The sequence below is a fragment of the Poecilia reticulata genome, chromosome 14 (genome assembly GCF_904066995.2).
Source record: "Poecilia reticulata chromosome 14, P_reticulata-male-v2, whole genome shotgun sequence".
Lineage (NCBI taxonomy): Eukaryota > Metazoa > Chordata > Actinopteri > Cyprinodontiformes > Poeciliidae > Poecilia > Poecilia reticulata.
In genome coordinates, this window is record NC_088843.1 from 6,090,327 (window position 1) to 6,110,137 (window position 19,811).

Here is a 19,811-nt window from a genome sequence, read left to right on the forward strand (position 1 = left end):
ATGACCCTAAGCAAACAGCTTGGGCTCGAATTAAATCATTTAGATCTTGAAAGTTAACCATTCAGGAAAGAAATAACAGTTTAAATACTAGAAGAGAAACACCCGAAAGGACTTTCAGAAATGATTCCAGTGAACTATAGTTTTGCAAACTGTTGAGTCAGGTTTGCTGAATTAAAATCCAATCCACATTTTTATACTTCATTTATAAAATATTTAGGGAACCATGTTTAAATAGGTGTTTGTAATGTGACTAAATATTAAAAGTATAAGTAGCGTTGAATACTTTTTCAAACTTTTTGCAGACTATGACTGATAATCCCTGACATAAATGTGTAAAGCATGGTAATTTTTCTTTTCCTGCCCTCCAAATCTTGTTTAGAAATCTTTCTGGTAATAGAATCAATGAGCTGCCAAAGAACACGTTCAAGAACCTCTCCAAGTCCCTCCTGAAACTGTGAGTAACAAGTTATACCAAGATTCAAACATTGTCTTTTATTTTGTGCATATTGTAATAATGCCAAATCAAGGTGGAGTTTAAAATATTAGGACTAAAGAAAGTATGAAGATAGTTTATCTAGGTAGGGCTCAAAGAGCTTGACCCTGCTGGAGAGAAAAGGGGAGACTTCAGTAAAACAAACGTTTTCTTCTGTTTTTGAGACATGAGGCAATTCTACAACTGTTACGTATTAGAAAATCATGTGACATAGGAATGTAATTATTTCAATTAAATTCAAGATTATTTAATCAAGGACAGCACAGTTAACAATGTTACATGACAAAAACAAAGCAACCCTTGTTTTATACGAAGGTTCTCAACCCACAACATAATTTACAAATCTAAACCTTGATTCAATATTTTTTAAGACGGCAAAATTAGAATGAACGCACGCACACGCACGCTGTGTTACTGTTAAGAAATTCACAAAAATGCATATTTGAGAAAACTAATGCTCCACAATAAAGTAGGTTGGTATACATCAGTGTTAACAGCTTTGTTTTTGTTTCAGCCATTTTTTTCACCTGGGAATGAAAAAGTTTAAGATCTGTAACATTTTTATTGCTAATGGCAAACTGTTCCAGATATGAGGATAACTAAATGAGAAGGAACCTTGACCAAATGATATTTTGTGTGTTGCAGGTTTTTAGTCATTATTAACTGCGCCTCTAGTTAAAACTTCTGTGCTGCTGGCTATTTCATCAGCTTGTTAAGATTTTAAGAGATTTGAGGCAGAGATCAAATAATGAGTGTAAATGGATTAAACAGATTTGTGTTTGGTTGGCGAATGGAACATATAAAATATACTTCCAGTTATGCGCAAGTAGTACAAAATGGATTTAGCTATATTCACTTGGTGGTTTTTTTCTTTTTTATTTTGGTGGTAAAATATTCTTATTTTGAAATATTTTCTTTGTTTGGAGAAAGGTAAAATGCAGTCAGTCACTAGAGAAAGTCATGTTGAAAGTTATAATAAAAAAGGAAATTTAAAGGTTTTGTCCAAGGTAAACAGGCATAGCATGAACATAGCAAAGGGCAATAGAATGGAATAATCCATTGAGGAAACAATGAAAAACCAGGAGTTTAAGTACTGAGGCAGGGATTAAATATGAACTAATCAGAAGAAATGAGGAACAGCTGTGGGAGAAGGAAACAGGGAAACTGAGGTATGGAGACTAATTAACACTGAGGAAGCTGAACTGAGACTAAAAAAATAGCGTAGAAAAACCATTAGGGGAAGACCTGGAACTAAAATAAGAGAATAAACTAAAATATGCGGATAAAAGAACATGATAACAATCCAAGCACAACAGAATGAACAAATATGGCAACACCATTGTAATGCTATTGAAAACAGAAAGCTGAATAGGATATGACCCAAAGAACATAAATAAAGCATGGAAGTAATTAAATGGCAAACAAAAAACACAACCAAAACTCAGACTCCTGTGGATTGTGACTAAGCTATAATGACATGATTGTTTGCAATAAAATTATATTCAAAAGTAGGGTCAAGGTAAACATGAACAATATAATGAAATACAAAAAAGTGTTTCAAATGTTTTCATTGAATCTCTATATACTTGTGTAGTGTGTATTTTTTTTAAACATGCAAAATTATTATTGTTAATGCAAAACAATAGAGGGCATATTTAAAACTGCGCATTGCACCACCAGATACAGCAGTCTACAAGGTAATAAAAAAAGCCAATAAAAAAACCACGAGAAAGAAAAGTGCATTAGTAAAATAAACCACACATTTCCAATCACAAATAAAACATTAAGGTAATAAATTAAAACAATTATTCTTGTCAGTGGTTTAGTTGGGGTTTAATTTTAAAGAAACCAATTTGAATTAAGTGGTTTTTCAAAACATAAAAGTTTCTTAGCATAGCTTTTTTTTTAACACACTCCCATCCGAACATTAAAGTATTAACTGCTGGGGTGGAACTAACATTTTTACCCACCATGAAACACATTGACTTGTGGGATAAGTACTAGTAAGCATTTTAAATTGCATCTCCTTGATTGTAGGAAGGAAGGAAAAAGGAATATCTTCTACTACTGCCACCTGCTGGTATGTTTGTTCCTTCAAACTGCTGCAAGAGGTTCCACTAGACTAGGGTTTGTTCCGCTCAGTTGGCTTTATATACGTAGCTGGTTTGATAAATCCCGTAGCAGCTGCAGTTAAGAATGTGATCCCCGTCTTTCAGTCATAAAACAAAAACTTCTAGTCAGTAACATTTTTGTTACTGAAACACTTCAGTTTGAGGACAACATCTCTTACACGTCGTTAGTATAAACTGCTGACGAAGAAAATTAAGAATCAAAACTATTCTGTATTTCTCTATATTTTTAAAATGGTTCCTTAGAGAGAAACTGAGATAATAAAAATGTTGTGGAAGTGAATGTTGTTTTAAAGTAAATCAAAAGGCAAAAGTCTCCAGACATTGGCTGCAGACAAATGACCTCAGCTGCATGCCCAACATGTATTCTGATCAAATAGTCTCTCGATTTATATAGCACTAGATAAAAACAGCTAAGTTTGCCCAAAGTTCTTCATACAGTTAAAATATTTAACAACATTTACTATTAAATTAATACTTTACCACTTTGGGGCACTCATATTCTGGATAGAGTTTCAAATTTTCATCACTAGGTCTTCAGGAGATTATTAATATGAATAGAAAGTGATAAAACAAGACAGTGATGATACAGCTAAAACAATAAACCTTGTGCTGAAACATTTTTATAATATAAATGACTTATTTCTTTCCAACATGTAATCAGGGTGTATTTAAAAGCAACACACATACTTCAAACAGTGAAAGGATAAAAAAAATAGCTTTACTTCCTGTTTAGAAGCTCCTTAAGTGAATTATTTGAAATGCCAACGCACATGCCACAATAAGAATAATTGTGGCAGCAGCTGAAAGATTAATGAAGTCAGGAATAAAAGTTGGGTTCCCTCTTTTAAAAGTTCTAAAAACTACCAGTAAAATGTTCTCAACGTGACTCCAACTTCACAGGCAGCTGCTATAACGACTCGGCCCAATTAGAAAAAGATTCTGTTACGTTAGCTGTTCAGATTTAAGATGTTCTTACTTCAGTTGTGCATGTGGACATACTTAACCACCAGGATTATCCAGTTTAATTAGAAAAATCAGGAGAAATATGATGCTCCTGAAATAATTAAACAAACCTAGTCCTATTAAACCTGCCTCCATTGCTGGTCTTGTCAACCTCATGCAAAAAATGTCACCGAGGTCCAAATTGTCACTTGCCCAACTTCAGCCCCCTCCAGAGCGATTATCCTGCAGCTTCTTAAAGTGTCCCTTTCCCAACACATCTGTATCAAATGAATGCCTCGTTGCCAGGCCTCTGCAGAGCTAGACGACATGCAGGGATACAGCTACACATTGCATGATATCAGGACTGGGCTTGGAAACCCATAGTAGTACAGCTTGTCAGAAATACCTATTTTTTTATTTAACTTTAAACACTGTCATGCTTTTAGTCATGTTTGGCATCAGCTACACAAAAAGGTTTATAGGCCAAACATTGTTATGCAGTCTGTTATGTGGTTTTGTGGCTTGTTCCGTCTACAAGGCAAAGGACTAATAATGGACCAGAAGTGTGGTTTCTGTATTAAATCATATCCAGCGTTAACAGTTGTGCTGTTGTCTGTTTCCAACCACACTGCAGTGTCAGATGACCAAACTTTCTCTGCCGAATGGGAAAAGTTTGTCAGAACACTGAGGAATATTAAACAGTGATCAAACATCCACTTTTCCCCAGACATGTTCACGTTTCACGTTCTATAAAGTGGAATCAAAGAAGCACCCGGGGGATTTCTTCGATTTATGAAAATGCCCAAGTTTTAATAGTTTTCACACTGAAATAGACTGGCGTGACACAACAGCCTTTGTTTTATGTGACGTCCTCCTGGAGCCGCTGTCTAGAGGGTGGTTCGCAGCAAACTGCGACGGAGCAGAGATACACACATTGCTTCTCTGCTTGAGTTAAACGCCCATAATCCTGTGCTGCCTCCCTAGAATTGTCACATAGCTAAACAAATATCATATAACCACTCCCTTCTTTACTTTTTCTTTTTCTTTTATGACTAATGTTGAATAATATTTAAAAAAAAAAAAAAACGTGAAAAAAATAAAGTTACTGAAGCGTGATGACATCAGTGGAATCCCGAACTTCGTCTTAATGTGTAACACAGTGATCATCCAAAACAAATGTAATAATAGTGAACTCTCCAGCTGAATTTGTAATGTGAAGATTTATAGTGATTTACAACTGTAGAAATATTATCTCTGAGCAGAAGGTGGGAAACTCTTAGAACATTAGTTCTAATCGCATATAAATAACCAAGTCCTCAAAAATTCTGGGGAAAAAATATTTTTGTAGAGTCAAAAGTCTTATATCTAAAGATGGTAACAGGATAATATAACAATAGAACTAAAAACACACAATTTTAAAAGATTTTAGTTGCTGTAGATTAAGTCCAGTGAAGAGGAAATCTTGGAATTTTGGTGCCTGTTAAATATTTTGAGGCGTAAAGAAAAAAAAAAAGCTGGAGATTTTCTGTTAGCAAAATATTTACTGATTTGTCAAGAGATCCCACACTGAGTTTGCAAGTAATCCTGACGTATTTCTTTCTGTAGAAATATATCCTACAATCCCCTTCTCCGCATTCATCCGAGTCACTTCAACCACCTGACTCAGCTTCAGTCTCTGTAAGTGTAAAACACGCCGTTACATTTGAGTCTCCACAGTTTCTTTGAAAACAGAATTGCCTGCCAACATACTTCCAAAGCTAATATCTAGTTGTTGACTAAATTTAAAACCATGCCATCACATGCCTCCTGCTCTCTGACCAGTGGTAATATTTTCTGTTTTTCTTCAGGGCTCTGGAAGGTATCGAGATACCAGATATTCAGACTAAAATGTTTCTTCCCATGAAGAACCTTTCACACATGTGAGTAAGATCTCGATGAAATGCCACCACTGAATAAGCAGTATTACATTATTTTTTTATTATGAGCAGTCATTGTCTGTCTCTTTGTTTTTTTTCCTGCTGCCATCACTTGTCCATCTCAGCTACTTTAAGAAATTCCAGTACTGCTCCTATGCTCCTCATGTGAGATCCTGCAAGCCCAACACAGATGGCATCTCTTCATTTGAGGACCTGCTGGCAAACATGGTGCTGCGGGTGTCTGTTTGGGTCATGGCTTTCATTACCTGCTTTGGGAATCTCTTAGTCATCGGTATGAGATCACTGATCCGTGCAGAAAACAATCTACATGCTGCCTGCATCAAAGTCCTCTGCTGTAAGTATCTGCACATCATTAAACAGTGTTTTTAAGAATGAAGCGATTCACTGTTTCAAATGTATACCAATTTATGCTATAAATTACATCGTTGTGGCTTAAGGTTTCGTCAATTTGTTTTTCAGAATGTTTCACATTTCCATGCTATGCCTGCAAACAATAATTTGACAAAAGCATATCACAGAACTAAAGAAAAAACACACAAAGTTCCCATTGTGTGTGTTTTATGTGTCAGAGTAGGACACACTGCTTAAGAGTTTATGTCCAGATTCGACGATTTACATGTCGATGTATTAATCTATAAGCATTTGTCAGAGCAACTCTGAATGAGAATCAATTGTAAAGCACTTTGAATGGACGGTATGAGCAAAAAGCAACGTAGAAATTCAATTTACTGTTTCATTGGGTTTTACAGGAGCATCAAATGTAGACACATATAGATTCATTACACACAGAGCAAAATATTTCATTTTATCTCTGCTCTTACACTTCAGGCATGAAGTGTAATTGTAGAGGAATGTAATTATATTAATAGTTAAAAGTCATGTTGTTGGTTGATTCACATTAAGATATGTTTTGACTGAAAAGAAATGTACTGTGTCAAATGTACTATGTCAATCTGACCTAGAAGTTCATAAATTTCACATCGACACCATATACGACATGTAATTTGTGGGAAAATTCAGTGCATCTTACACGTTGCAGCATTAAAATGTTTGGGACTTTAACGCTTCACATATTCTTAATTATTCAACATATCATGTTGAACATGCAGAAAATATGTGGATTTTTTTTGTGTAGAAAGTTAAAAACTATTTTAGATCTGACTTGTATGTGACGACAGAATATTTAGTGTATTTCTGTTAACTCTGGCTCGGCAAATTTCTACCTCTGGACCAAATCCTGATTGATGGCGAACCGCTTTTGTTTTATCGTTTGCAATGTGTTGCCATCTCGATATCCAACTGAAGAATTGATCACTGGTTGTCAACGGGATTGTTATCTTGGGATTTTTGTGATCCAAGCTTTCATCTTCATGTTCTTTCTCTGGTATTTTTGGACAATGTGCTGGATTATTCCTCAAATCTTTGGAAAAAGTTACCCTCATATCTATTGATCCCAATTCCTCATTTCTTGGCTGTGTGTTCTTGTCTCTCATAAGCAACTCCACATGTGGTTTGTGTCAGAATGGTTAACTGTTGCCACAACACATGATTCATGATGACCGTTAGTTTTTCTTAAGTGGACAAAATCTTTTTAAGATGACCCAAAAGATCTGAAGGAGTCATCAGATAAAGTAATGCTGCACCACTCCTGTGTGGTCCACCTTCTCCTCCAAAATTTGAGTTTCTCTTTGACAGAAGTGTTTTCTTTGATGCCGTCTCCTCAAAAGTCTGTCCTGCAAAAGTTTTCCTCTCTTTTTACATGCAGATATTCTCTCACCATGCTGCCAGTGTGAGCAAGCTCTGCACTGGTGGACATGCTGGGGACTTATTTGAGGCAACTCGGCTGCTGCTTTTTGGTGCAATTATATATGAAGTTGGTGGTGGAGCTGCGTATCTGCTGAGCTCGTTATACCAGCAGCTTCTCAGAGAAGCGCTGGTAGAAAAGGTTGTTAATGGGTTAATAGAGGAGCAAAGTTGTGATGACTTTGTGAAAGCAGAGTGTCAGAAAGAGCATATTATTTTTCTGTTATATGCTTTTACAGATTCAACTGACATTTTCAAGCTAATTTAGCTATTGGCGATTAAATGTTGTGCTTTTGAATCGCTTAATCTGAAAAAGGTGTAAAACCAAAACTAAACGGTTTTAAATTAACAAAGTACAGCACTTGTCACGTGTGCTTTTAGTTACTTTGATTATACTTAAAAACTAACTATACTTTAAAATGTGATGGCAATGTAGCTTTATTGCTAAGCCAATACATCTACATCTATAGTGCTTCTTATGTCTTTTTGCAAAAAAGATAAAAAGAAAGACCAAAATGGCAAGTTATTAAAAGTTGTTCCAGATGATCTGTTAGAAGGACCAAATGAAAGAGGATATTCAAATAGAAAGAGAATTAAATACTTTTATGTTCATAAATAATAATTCAGTAAAGTCTCATCTGAAATGGGACACCAAGCAGATTTAATTTTTGTTTCTTCATTTTGTTTTATACTGCGTATGACACTGCGATAATCCAAACAGGAAGGAAAACGTAATGGGAATAGAGCTGGAGGAAAATTAGTCCAATCTTTCAAAGGACAGGAGCGCATTCAAAATAATTTGTGAGGTAGAGAGAAGAGTATGAGCTGTTTGAAATGTGAGACAGGTACTGCTCGCATATAAACAACATTGCGCATAAATTAATTTGAGTAATTGCAACATCTATTGTAAATATATTTGAAGAGAGAATTTTAGGAGTCCAGCAAAATTTTGAAAGTATCTTTACTTTCAGCTGTGGTAGAAATTCAGGCAGAAGCTCTCCCTGGTTGCTTTTTTAATCTTTGGTTTTTTATGTAGATATTTTATAATGGAAATCAATCAAAATTATAAGCGACATTAAAATACACTGGAAGATGTGGATAAGACTAAACAAGCGGTAATTATTGAAAAACCCATGACTATCCTATGAATGTTTATTGTGATGATGTCAATTAGCATATTTAATTTATTGCTCAGTTCTTTGAAGAGTTCAAGTTTCATTGTTTTGTTATTCATATGTTTGTTTTCATTGTTAAGAAGTTGTGTTGAAATGAGATCCTGTCTGTAAAGATGCTTGAGGAAAAAAAGGATCCTTTAACTATAGGGATATTTAATGGGTAAATGTTTTTTTATATAGGAAGATCCTATTAATTGTAAAAACCATGATTGAATCCTGATTAAGGAAGGCGACATTTTATAAAATGTCACTGTGGTCTTACAGGACCTTGCAAATGTCATATTTGTGAAGTAAAATGAAGATGATACATAATTTTAAAGGGATTTTGTAAATTAAAAGAATCTTAAAAACACAAAAAAAAAAGTCTCGAAACACTTGTTGATACAGTTGAAGCTGGAAGTCTTTGGGTTATGGATATACCAAGTTCAAGCATCCAAAGACTAACTTTTGTTTATTAATTTTTGGGAAATTGTTCAAGCCCAGACACAACTATTACCTTCTTTGAACTTCAAATGTTAAGTCTTGCTAAAGATTCTGAATTGAATTTAGGTCTGGGCTTTGACTGGTCCATTCTAACACGAGGATATGTTTTATTCCAAACCATTTTATTATAGCTCTGGTGCTTGAACTTCACCTGTCATAAAGTGTTTTGGCAGAGTAATATGCAGCATAAGTTTACCTCCACACATATTCGAAGGCCTTCATGTTTGGTTTTGGTCTCATCTGACTACAGTATCTGTGTCGCCAGCATGGCTTGGAAAACAACGTTACTAAGGAAAAAGACAGTCTTCCTTACATGCCAGGTTTGCCGACTATACAACACATGTAAAAGTTGAAACCACCTGAGCTACAGATTTCTGCAGCTCCTCAGATGCTTCTCTAAATAATGCTCTTCTCATCAAGCCAGTCAGTTTAGGTGAACAACAACGTCAAAAAGTGCTTTCTTTGACACGTTCAGTTTTTATGATGATGGTCAGAACCTGACATTTCATGAAGCATCGCTGCAACTTTATCTCTGACCTGTCTGCTGTCTTTTCATTTATTTTCATGCTGCACTTTATTCTCTAATGTACTCTGACAAACCTCTGAGGCATTTACGGAACAGCTGGATTTATAGTACACACAAGTGGATCATTTGTTCATTAGGCAGCTTTCAAGACAATTGAGTGCAGAGGGTTTTATTTAGGGGTCTCAGACAAAAGAAAACAAAAACAAACTGACTAAAAAATGCACTTAAGTGCTTATTTATTGGTTAACAGAGCCTAAAGGAGTCTGTTATCTCTCTATCTTTAGTTCAGCTGTTTTAGTCTTTTTATTTATATTTTACAAAATAAAAAAAAACACTTAAATTTTACTTATTTGAACACCAGTTCCAGATATTTACGCCATCCAATATTTTTACACCAAGACATCCGAATGTTTGATTTTCATTGTCACGCCTTACTTTAGGATCACACAGACAGCATCATGGCTTAAACATTTCAGCTGCATTATCGTAATCCATTTCAGCACTGAAGAAAGTCACCATCTAACAAATGATTAAAGACATCGGTGGGAGTCCGCCTTTTAAAGTGACAGGTGCTTCTTGTTTTCTTTTATTACCTGTGTGGGAATGTGTGTAGGGAGTTGTTTTTTTATTTTGTTGTTTTTAACAGTCCATTAAAATTCTTCTGACTGCCTTTAAAGTCTTTCAGCATTTTTCTTTTGTTTTCATGTTCCAAGTTCTGTTGCATAACCTTACCAGTCACTCACAGTGTCTGTGCCTTTTGCTCATCGTTTCCACCCATTAACTCCTCAAGTATTTGCTCATAAATCCCGGCTTCACCTGCTTGCTTCTTGTACACCGGTTTACTTTTATGCATAAGCACAGCTGAAGCCAAACCATGTATTTACATTGGATTAAAAGAAGTATAATCGTAACTTTTGATTAGAGTCCTTTCCTTCTGACAGAACTGAGGTGTGTATACTATCTTGATCACACACAATTTTTCAGCTTTGTCCACCAATGCCGACTTCAAGCACTGACTTTGTTGCTCTTTAACTTTGTAAATAATTTTGCATTATTCTTGGAGTCGTTGTCCGTTTTAAATCAATGTCATTTCTGAGTTAGATTTAACTTCTTAGCTGATGTTTGGAGAGTGCTTTATTTTTTTCACCTTTCTTGTCCTTCTGTGAAGTGTACCAGTCCCATATGCAGCAAAACACCCACACAGCATGATGCTGATGCAGCCATCTGTGTCCTTAAGCATGCAAGCCTTCCTCATTTTTCTCTGAATATAACAGCGTTCATTGTGTCCAAACACTTTCATTTTTGTTTCATCGGACCACGAGACACGCCACCAGAAATCGAGGTCTTTGTCCTGGAGAAGGATGCATTTTATGTTGCTTCACTGGCTTTTCAGACAATTTCACTGTGAATAATGATAAGAGTGTTTATTCATGTAGCACATTTACAACAACCTTAGTTGGCCATGTTAGTTACAACATCAAAGCTACATTTGTGATAAAATAAGAAATGCAATTTTACATAAAACATGATAAAATTGGCAATAAAATAATAATAGGAGTAAAAACAAGTCATACTTTATTTCATCTTGATTTCAGTTTCTCAAAGACTTGTACCAATTGAGTACTATATTTTTCCTTCCTTTTTTTGAAAGTTTACTCTGATTTAATGTTAAATAGACAGGGGGAAAAAAGAGTTATGCAACTTTTTATAACGTATGTAAATATCTTGTTTCATCTGTTTGAAGTAAAGCAGATTTCCCCTGGCAGGTTGTTACTCTTGACTGCTCTCAAATGGTAGTAATATTAGGTTTCTGAATTTTAATGAGACACTTTTTTTGTTCTGTTGGGAGCAACCAACAGCTGGCAGATAGACATAAACCCACCTTGGGGTGTTACTATGAAAATATGTTTGTGTCCTATCATCTAGGTGCAGACTGCCTGATGGGGGTGTACTTGTTTTTCGTTGGTGTGTTTGATGTGAAGTTCCGGGGACAGTACAATCGAAACGCCCTGCTGTGGATGGAGAGCGTGGAGTGTCGCACCATTGGCTTTCTAGCCATGCTCTCCTCAGAGGTGCTGCAACACACGTTAATCAACAACTTATGTGATATATAAAAATGGCTGTTTGGGTTTGAATATTTTGCAGATATTCTCAAATCCAGACACAGTCAAAAATCATATTTAGATGCTCTAAATGTTCCTGGGGAAGTCGCAGGAGAGCTACAATATCGACAAGCTTAGGCATTGCTCTGTTTGGGTATTCGACCCCTTTTTTCAGCAAAATTGGTAGATCTCATTTTACTGTGGAACAAGTTTTCAGTTTCAGCCATTTCATCCAAATTGCCACCATCAGATAAGAAGAAACTCGATCCAATGTTCATGAATAACTCAGGAACAGGGCTCCAGCCAATCATGAAATTGAAAATACTGAAACTGTGATTGTCCACATGGAAACAAGGTTAATAATATCACATCTAATTGTTGCTTTTACAATTCCTGTGTCAAAAAGAATGGTTAGAATTGGTGATCAAAATCCCAAAGCAACCCAACATGAGTGTATGTAAAGTAGACCTGCATGGACAATCCACTAGTGGTCATGGCAGCTGCACATACTGATATCCATTAAAGTGAGTAATCAACCAGTTTGCAGTGAAAATGAAGATCAGTTTTATGTGCTATCAGTTATAGAAAAACATTAATAAAAATGATCATGCAATATTGGAAGCATTTATGCTCTAAATGTTCACTTTTACTCTTCCTATTTTTCATAATTATTATTTTGTTCCAGGTATCTGTTCTCCTCCTGACGTACTTGACTCTGGAGAAGTTCCTGGTTATTGTGTTCCCTTTCAGCAATTTGCGCCCAGGAAAACTTCAGACTGGGGTGAGATATCTCATCTCCCTCTGATGCGAATTTGAAAGTTTTTGTTGTTTTTATCCTTGTCCAGCTCTGATTCTCTGTAATTCAGATTCAGCTACTCTGTTGTGTAGAATCCAGTGCTGCGCAGTGCTACGCACTGCAGCGCAGTGCAGTCACTCATCCATTTGGAAATCCTGCATAAAATAATGTGGGCTTGTTTATTATATCAGTAAATCCACACTCAGACGAGTTGGTTCATGCAAGCAACATGTTTTTTGGCAGCACTGAATGCATAAACTGCCTGTATCTGAGTCATTTATAGAGAACATTATAAAAACACAGTGTGAAATCTGCAAACAAATTACAATTAAACAAGATTTTTCTTTTTCAAGTACACAAAACAGAATATTGTTACGTCCTCTGAGACCGGTTAAGAGAAAATCACATTAGCTGAGGTGTCAGCAATGAGATGAAGAAAAGGACATCTGTTTTAAAGACAGATAGTTTCCAGCTGCTTGTCTTTGTTCAGAAAGTAACAAGAGACGCTGAGGTCCTGTTAAAAGATATGCAGACTTAATTAGATTTCCAAGCCTACAGCTGTTTTATTGCTGACAGCGAATCCCATAAAAGGTTTTTAACAATCTGTCATCAATCTGTTTACAATTCTGCTCTTATTTTACCCAAGTTAATAAGTGTAATATAAGTTTGCAGCTGTATAAAACCCAGAAATACAGACATGCTCCTCTCAAACAGCATGAATAGTTTAAATGGGCACTATTATGTGAAATAAACATTTGCGAGCTTTACATCATTTTATAATGTTGTTCCCTCATCAAAAACATACTTGGGGTGTTGCTTTGATTCATTCTGACATATTTGAGAAATCCTTCAATCTCTTATGGCAACCATTCAGATGTGCTAAACCCCTCATGTCACCCAGCGCCGCCTTTTCCACGCAGCTCGTCCTCAAACTGAGTTTCCGCCTCACAAAGCAGCCCTCACCCATGACTCCCTGACTCAGCTCCTACAGACTAGCAGCAGCAAACACAAAGTGGAACTGCACATGCTGAGTTTATCATACAAGCTACAACACCAGTAAAATTGTTGTAACAGGCTTAATGGAGAAGCATTGTTGTGATGATGTGCTGAAGGCGGCGTGTTGGAGACACGATGAGCTTCTTAAAGAGACAGAGGCTAAATTTCAAGGTCAATTTCAAGTCAATTTACTTTTTAATTTATGTTTGATACAGTATTTTTATGACCACTAAGGCAACAGTTGCTTGATTGTGGTATAAAATGGCATTGTATGCCTGGAAGACACACAATATTGCCCCTTTAAAAATTAGCAGTTGTTGCTTTAGAGCAAAGAAAAACATAAAATCTTTCTATATTCATGTCTGACTATCAGGGCTCCATGGCTGTGTCACTATTTTTTTTTATTAAGTTTCATTTTATTCAGTTGGATACACACTTCCCTGTCCAAAAACTAGTCACATACTCTAATATTTCGAGTCGAATCACTGCCAAAATTTCTCTTTAGCACATCTCAAAGATGCTCAACGAGGTTAAATCCTGGGTTCGGTCCTGGCCAATCCATGAATAAAAACAATGTCTCATGCCCCTTGAAGCACAATTTGAGCTAAATGAACGCTGGCTTTGTTTTCCTGGAATTATCTGTCATCAGCGAAGAACAAATTCACTGATGGAATAAGTTGCTCACTCAGTGACCTTAAGTAGTCAGATGACTTCTTTCTTTGAGTATATAAAGTTGCTGAGCCTTCACTTGGTGTGACTAATTCATTAGTTCATGTTCCCACTTCTCACTCTGATGCACCTGAACAAAACCTCTTCATAATCGAGTATTTTTACCTAAATAGCTTCATAATAATATATGCATCTATGTGATTAATCTAAAAAGCTTAACATGCTAATATTACATAATGCAGATTAATCACATTAACTATTTTGACCTAAAAACTTCCCTCCCATTTAGGGTAACTTAGTTCACAGCAGTGCTTTATACAGTCTTGTACTGTAGCCAATGATGCAGAATTAGTCACAAACTGCTCTGCAGCAAATTTCACCTTAAAAACACTCTGATGGAAGTCTGCGAATTATCCTCCAACCGGAGCACAACCACTTTATAGTTATCATTTCTAAATTAACATTTAAAACTAAATATCTTCTTTTAAGCATCCCAGAATATGAAAGCCTTGGTGGTTGGCTCAAAAACTATTGGAGATGGAATCTTTTTGAGCATGCATTCGCTTAACAATCCTTTCTGAAGGAAAGGACCTTCAGAGATCCAAACATGGAGCAACAGAGTGACCTGCATGGCTGCCAGGAGCAGTGCTGTCCTCTTTCTCCAGATGTGTCAGAAGAAAAAGAAGCAGCTTTAAGGGAACTGCAAGTCTGCCAGTTCTTAGAGGAACAAAAACGACCCAAATAGGCATTTTCTTCTTGTCTTGAATGGATTTCGATGTCAATACTGGCAGATTTACTACTGGAAGTTTTTTTTGTTCTCCCATTTTCCCATTTTATTCCTCCCACTTAGAGTTAAATGGGTCATAAAAGTGTGAATAAGACCATATAATCATACTGAATAACCTTCCTCTGACATCTGAGAGCCAAACAGTTTCGAAACTTTTAGGTGTGACTTTAAATTTCTTAAAAAGATCATTCGTCTTTTAAATCCGTCTCAAGAGGAAATGTCTTGGTTAGTAATAAATATTTTTTAACTATGCTTATTCTTTTAATAAATATTAATTCTTGAATAATATAAAATCTCTTTTTAGCCTCTCTTCTAAGTTCATTCAGATTGATTAGATTTTTATAATCAAAAAGACTCAGTGACTTATGAACACTAAAGTTTTTTAAAGTAGCCCAAAATTGCTACAAATGTCTGTCAATAAAATGCTTTTGTATCAGGTCTACAAGAACAATAAGGTAAATAGGTACATTTTATTTCTATATAAAAATAGACATCCCAAAGGCAAAACAACAACTAAAACATTACTCAAAACCCTGTCTGAATGAAAATGTCTGTAGCTGTTTCTCAAAAGTCCGTGCAGTCTGCAGCGTAGAAACGGTGAGAAGGTTTTCCAAGTCTGAGAGGACAAATTCAAAACTGTATGAGCAGAATGCTGACACTGTGCAAAGCACCAGTGGCCTGTGAAATGAATTCATTACCCTTGCTTTAATTATTTAAAAACAAAGAAAGTATATGTCAGTCATTGATTAGCAACAAATCCCTTTCTTTGAGCTGACTTCAAATCCAACCGGTCACGTCCAAGATCAGCTGGAAACCTCATAGTCTAAGGCTGCCATCATCAAGAGAACATAAAAACAGCAGGATGTGCAATGTGGTGTCCCTAATTAGAGTTGAACTCCAAAATGTTTTACTTTTTTCTGGTTTGCAGCAGTATTTTATTTTTTTTTGTGTTTCTTTATATTGTAACAATAATGTTTTGGAGTGGCCCAGCCAGAGCCCAGCAGAAAATGTGTGGAGCGAGTTAAAGATTAAAGTGATAACGGCAACGGCCTCATCGCTAAGGATAAATTGTTACAATCCCAGTGGAAACATTAAAATATTTGTCAACAATTATAAGAAGGGTTTGATTTTTCCCTGATTCTTCTTTCTTGCTTTTCGACCCATTTTATTTAGAAGTATAGGAGTTAAGGCAGCTGAATACAAACACAACCCATGTTTTTCAGTTCGTAGTATAATCCTTTCCACTTTACATTTGTGGGTGAGTTTTTGGTTTGCTGGAAATATTCCCAATAAAATCATGTCGGAAATAGTGAGGAATTAATGTAATTTGGTTGTACATAGAGTAAATAAAAGCATCTTCAAATCTCTTGCGAGGCATTGTTTCTTAAGAATACTGAATTTTGCAGATGTTTCTACCCGTCTCATTTTGTGTGTGCAAAATAAGCACTCAAAATGTCACACAAGTCATTGGGTCCAGATTCAGCTCCACCAGTAATTCAAACGCATACTGAATTGCCTATTTTAGATATGTCAACTGACATATCCAGGTAGTACTTGAAGAAATTGACATTTTTAGGACAAAGAAGATTTTTCTGTTTTGTTTCCTTTCCCCCTCTGTAGACAAAAACCTCAAAATGTCATTCAACAGGTAGAAATTAGTCTGATCTAAAGTTTAGAGTGCTAATTTTATTAAATGTCAGTATGAATGTGAATATGAGGCGAGTCACTAATGTTCAAAGTTATTTCTCACTTTGATCTTTGAACCGCGTTGCATCTGAAATCTTAACGGCATATTTGTTGTTCCCGTGTGAAGGTGATCCTGTCGTCTATCTGGCTGATGGGCTTCATCATTGCTGCTGTGCCGCTTATGAACGAAGACGTGTTTGGGAACTACTACGGACGCAACGGAGTCTGCTTTCCTCTACACTCTGACAGGCAAGAGAAACCTACAAGCAAAGGATATTCAACTGGGATATTTCTAGGTAAATTAAAGAAAACATTTAATTTTCCTTTCTATAAAATTACTGATATTTGCTTTCTCCATTTATGAGAAGGTTAATTTGTATTTAGTTAATCTGCATTTAATTAAGAATTCTGTCTTTGAGGATTTGTGTGTAATCACAATCCAAAAGACAGATTAATTATTTATCATGGAAAATTTACGAGTAATCTGAGGTGTTGCTCTCAGATTTACGGAGCTCTGGCAATCTAACAAAACATTTGCCATCAATAAACATAGAGGATTTATTATCAATAGATTGTCAGCCTGCCAGTTATTACTCAGTGTTCTTTGTGGGCTTCAGTATGAACGTCACAGAATTATTTTTATATCCTGTCGTAAGGTTTGCCAACATTTCAATTACTGGGGCTTTGCTTTTAATGATATAATGTTTTAAGTTTATGTGGTAATGTTTCTTTTTTTCCACATTTTACCTTTCAGTTTATATAAAGTACAGATTTCATCAATACCCCTTTTCTTAGATACCCTAAATACAATTTGTACCATAGTTATAATTAAATTGAGTCTGTGTATAAATAAATTTTGAGTATAATTTTAGCTGTTTTGTGAAACCCTTAGAGGTTTATTAGAAAAAAAAATATTGATGAAAACCTGAATCAAATTGCTTCATTGATCATTCAGTTACGGAGAGAAATGATAGCGAGGTAACATCTGATTCAGTTCTGTTAAGGAAGGGAGGCTTCTAAAAGTTGCAGGACTGTCAGGTTGCAAAGTTTATCAAATCATGTTTGCATGTCTTTGAGTGGCCCAGTCAAAGTCCAGTCCTAAATCGGAATGAGAATCTTTGAAAACCATGCATCACTTTCCTTCCTGATTACAATTACAATATATTTTACATTCTGCTGTTCTATCACTGGAAATCCCAAAGAAACACTCGAAGTTTGTGATTGTAATATGACAAAATAAGGAGTATGGATGGATCCATTTTATAAGCCTGCACTGCGACTGAAATGTCACCTGAAACTTTTTTGTTTGATGCATTTATGATATATTTCATGCTATTTCATGGTAGTTTATTTTAATTTAATCAAATTTAATCAAAACAGTCTCTTACTTGAACCCCTGTCTTATTTAAAATCTCTATTATTTTTTACTGAATGGCTTAATTTAGGTAGTTTCAATATTTGTTAAACTCACAGAAACATGTTGAAAGACTCCAACAAATTAAATGTGCATTTTATGCATTTGTGCTGCAGGATTTTATCTTCTGGATGTATTTAATTATACTGTTTGCACCCAAATGTGGATGGCATTGATTACTTACTGATATTTTGCCATGGTGATGTTGTGTTACAATGATTTTATGGAAACTTTGGTATGATGCATGCTGCACCATCCATTAAATTTTATGGATGGGTGTTGGCACACCCAACACCCAACTGCAAGTCAACAGTGCTACCTACTTGGCTGCACAGTGGCGCAGTTGGTAGAGCTGTTGCCTTGCAGCAAGAAGGTTCTGGGTTCGATTCTCTGCTCGGGGTCTTTCTGTATGGAGTTTGCATGTTCTCCCTGTGCATGGTGGGTTCTCTCTGGGTACTCCGGCTTCCTCCCACAGTCCAAAAACATGACTGTGGTTTCTCTAAATTGTCCGTGGGGGTGTGTGTGTGTGTGTGTGTGTGTGTGTGTGCGCGCATGGTTGTGTGTCCTGTCTGTCTCTGTGTTGCCCTGCGACAGACTGGCGACCTGTCCAGGGTGACCCCACCTCTTGCCCAGAACGTTAGCTGGAGATCTTCTTGAACAACCACAAGCTGAGGCTTGAGTCCAATATTGCTGCATCTGCACAGCCAGTCATTTTTGTTTTGATGCTTGTCATTGCAAAAGCTGCTGCTATTTTTCTCAACTGAAAGTTCTTTATGCTTCTCCTTTGTCTGGACTCATGTGTGAACAGTCTGTTCATTGTTTTAGGTCTAAATCTGGTGGCGTTCCTTGTGATCGTCTTCTCCTACTCCAGCATGTTCTATTCCATCTACAAAACTGGAATCAATGCGACTGACCTGCGGAGCAGACTGCACAGAGACGTGGCGGTGGCCAACAGATTTTTCTTTATAGTGTTCTCTGACGCCCTCTGCTGGATTCCCATATTTTTAGTGAAGATTCTCTCGCTGCTGGAAGTGGAGATACCAGGTGATACGTGAAAACAGCAACTTTTCAGAAACTTTAAAATCATTCCATTATGATTATAATCACTAAACAATTGTACAAACCATAACTTCTGGAAATTTTGAAATAATTCTTAATGAAGTTCACTCAATGAATCAGTTTATAATATTTATATTGACTAGGACATGCGTCTTCAGTTTACAGTTTAAAGCTGTTTGTGTATAAAGCAAAGCTTAAGCATTCTAATAAAATTCAAACCACACACAGCAGTGTCATCTTGGAGGGGAAATGTTACAGTTCTACTCTGCATAAAATATCAAAAGTTCGACCCTGAAAATGTAGTTTGAATTTTCATTCACCCCTGAATAAAATTGCGTTAAATGAGGTCAGGATCAGCTGCTTTTGCTGCAAATTTTTCATGTGAAAATTTGCATCATTCAGTTTCAAAGTTTTAAGAAAAAGTGATCTCTACTCTTAAACCCATTCATTTACAGCATTGCAAAAATCTTACTAATGTTAAAAGGCTGACAGACCTTTAAACCACTCATTTCCCCTAAAATGTGTATCAAACACATCAAGAATTGACTTTTCAGATTTTTCCACAGATACCACTCTGGGGAAAAGACAAGTATCATGTGACCACAACTCTAGTGTGTTGAATATGTCTCCTGTCTCTCAAGAATCCTTAATGCATCTAGATTTTAAACCTTTTGATATTGTATGTCTGACAGGAACTAATTGCAACCTGAAACTTTTGACCTGCTGCCTTTACATTATGTCTACATACTCCTTCAAAACATTTTAAGCCTTTTTGTACCTGAAACATTGCAGAAAGTACATATTTTCTATA

The 19,811-nt window shown here is 36.0% G+C and overlaps 1 protein-coding gene across 2 annotated transcripts in view; it reads left to right on the top strand.

Moving 5' to 3' along the window:
* The window catches only part of rxfp2a (relaxin family peptide receptor 2a), an 89,477-nt gene that overhangs the window by 66,499 nt on the left and 3,167 nt on the right, over positions 1-19,811 (top strand). For both annotated transcript variants that reach the window (XM_008427346.3, XM_008427348.3), the window contains exons 12-19: positions 380-454; positions 5,173-5,244; positions 5,415-5,486; positions 5,609-5,838; positions 11,418-11,563; positions 12,279-12,374; positions 16,655-16,823; positions 18,767-18,985. In XM_008427346.3, the coding sequence (XP_008425568.1) occupies positions 380-454; positions 5,173-5,244; positions 5,415-5,486; positions 5,609-5,838; positions 11,418-11,563; positions 12,279-12,374; positions 16,655-16,823; positions 18,767-18,985 (1,079 nt within the window). The remainder of the gene's footprint in view (positions 1-379; positions 455-5,172; positions 5,245-5,414; positions 5,487-5,608; positions 5,839-11,417; positions 11,564-12,278; positions 12,375-16,654; positions 16,824-18,766; positions 18,986-19,811) is intronic.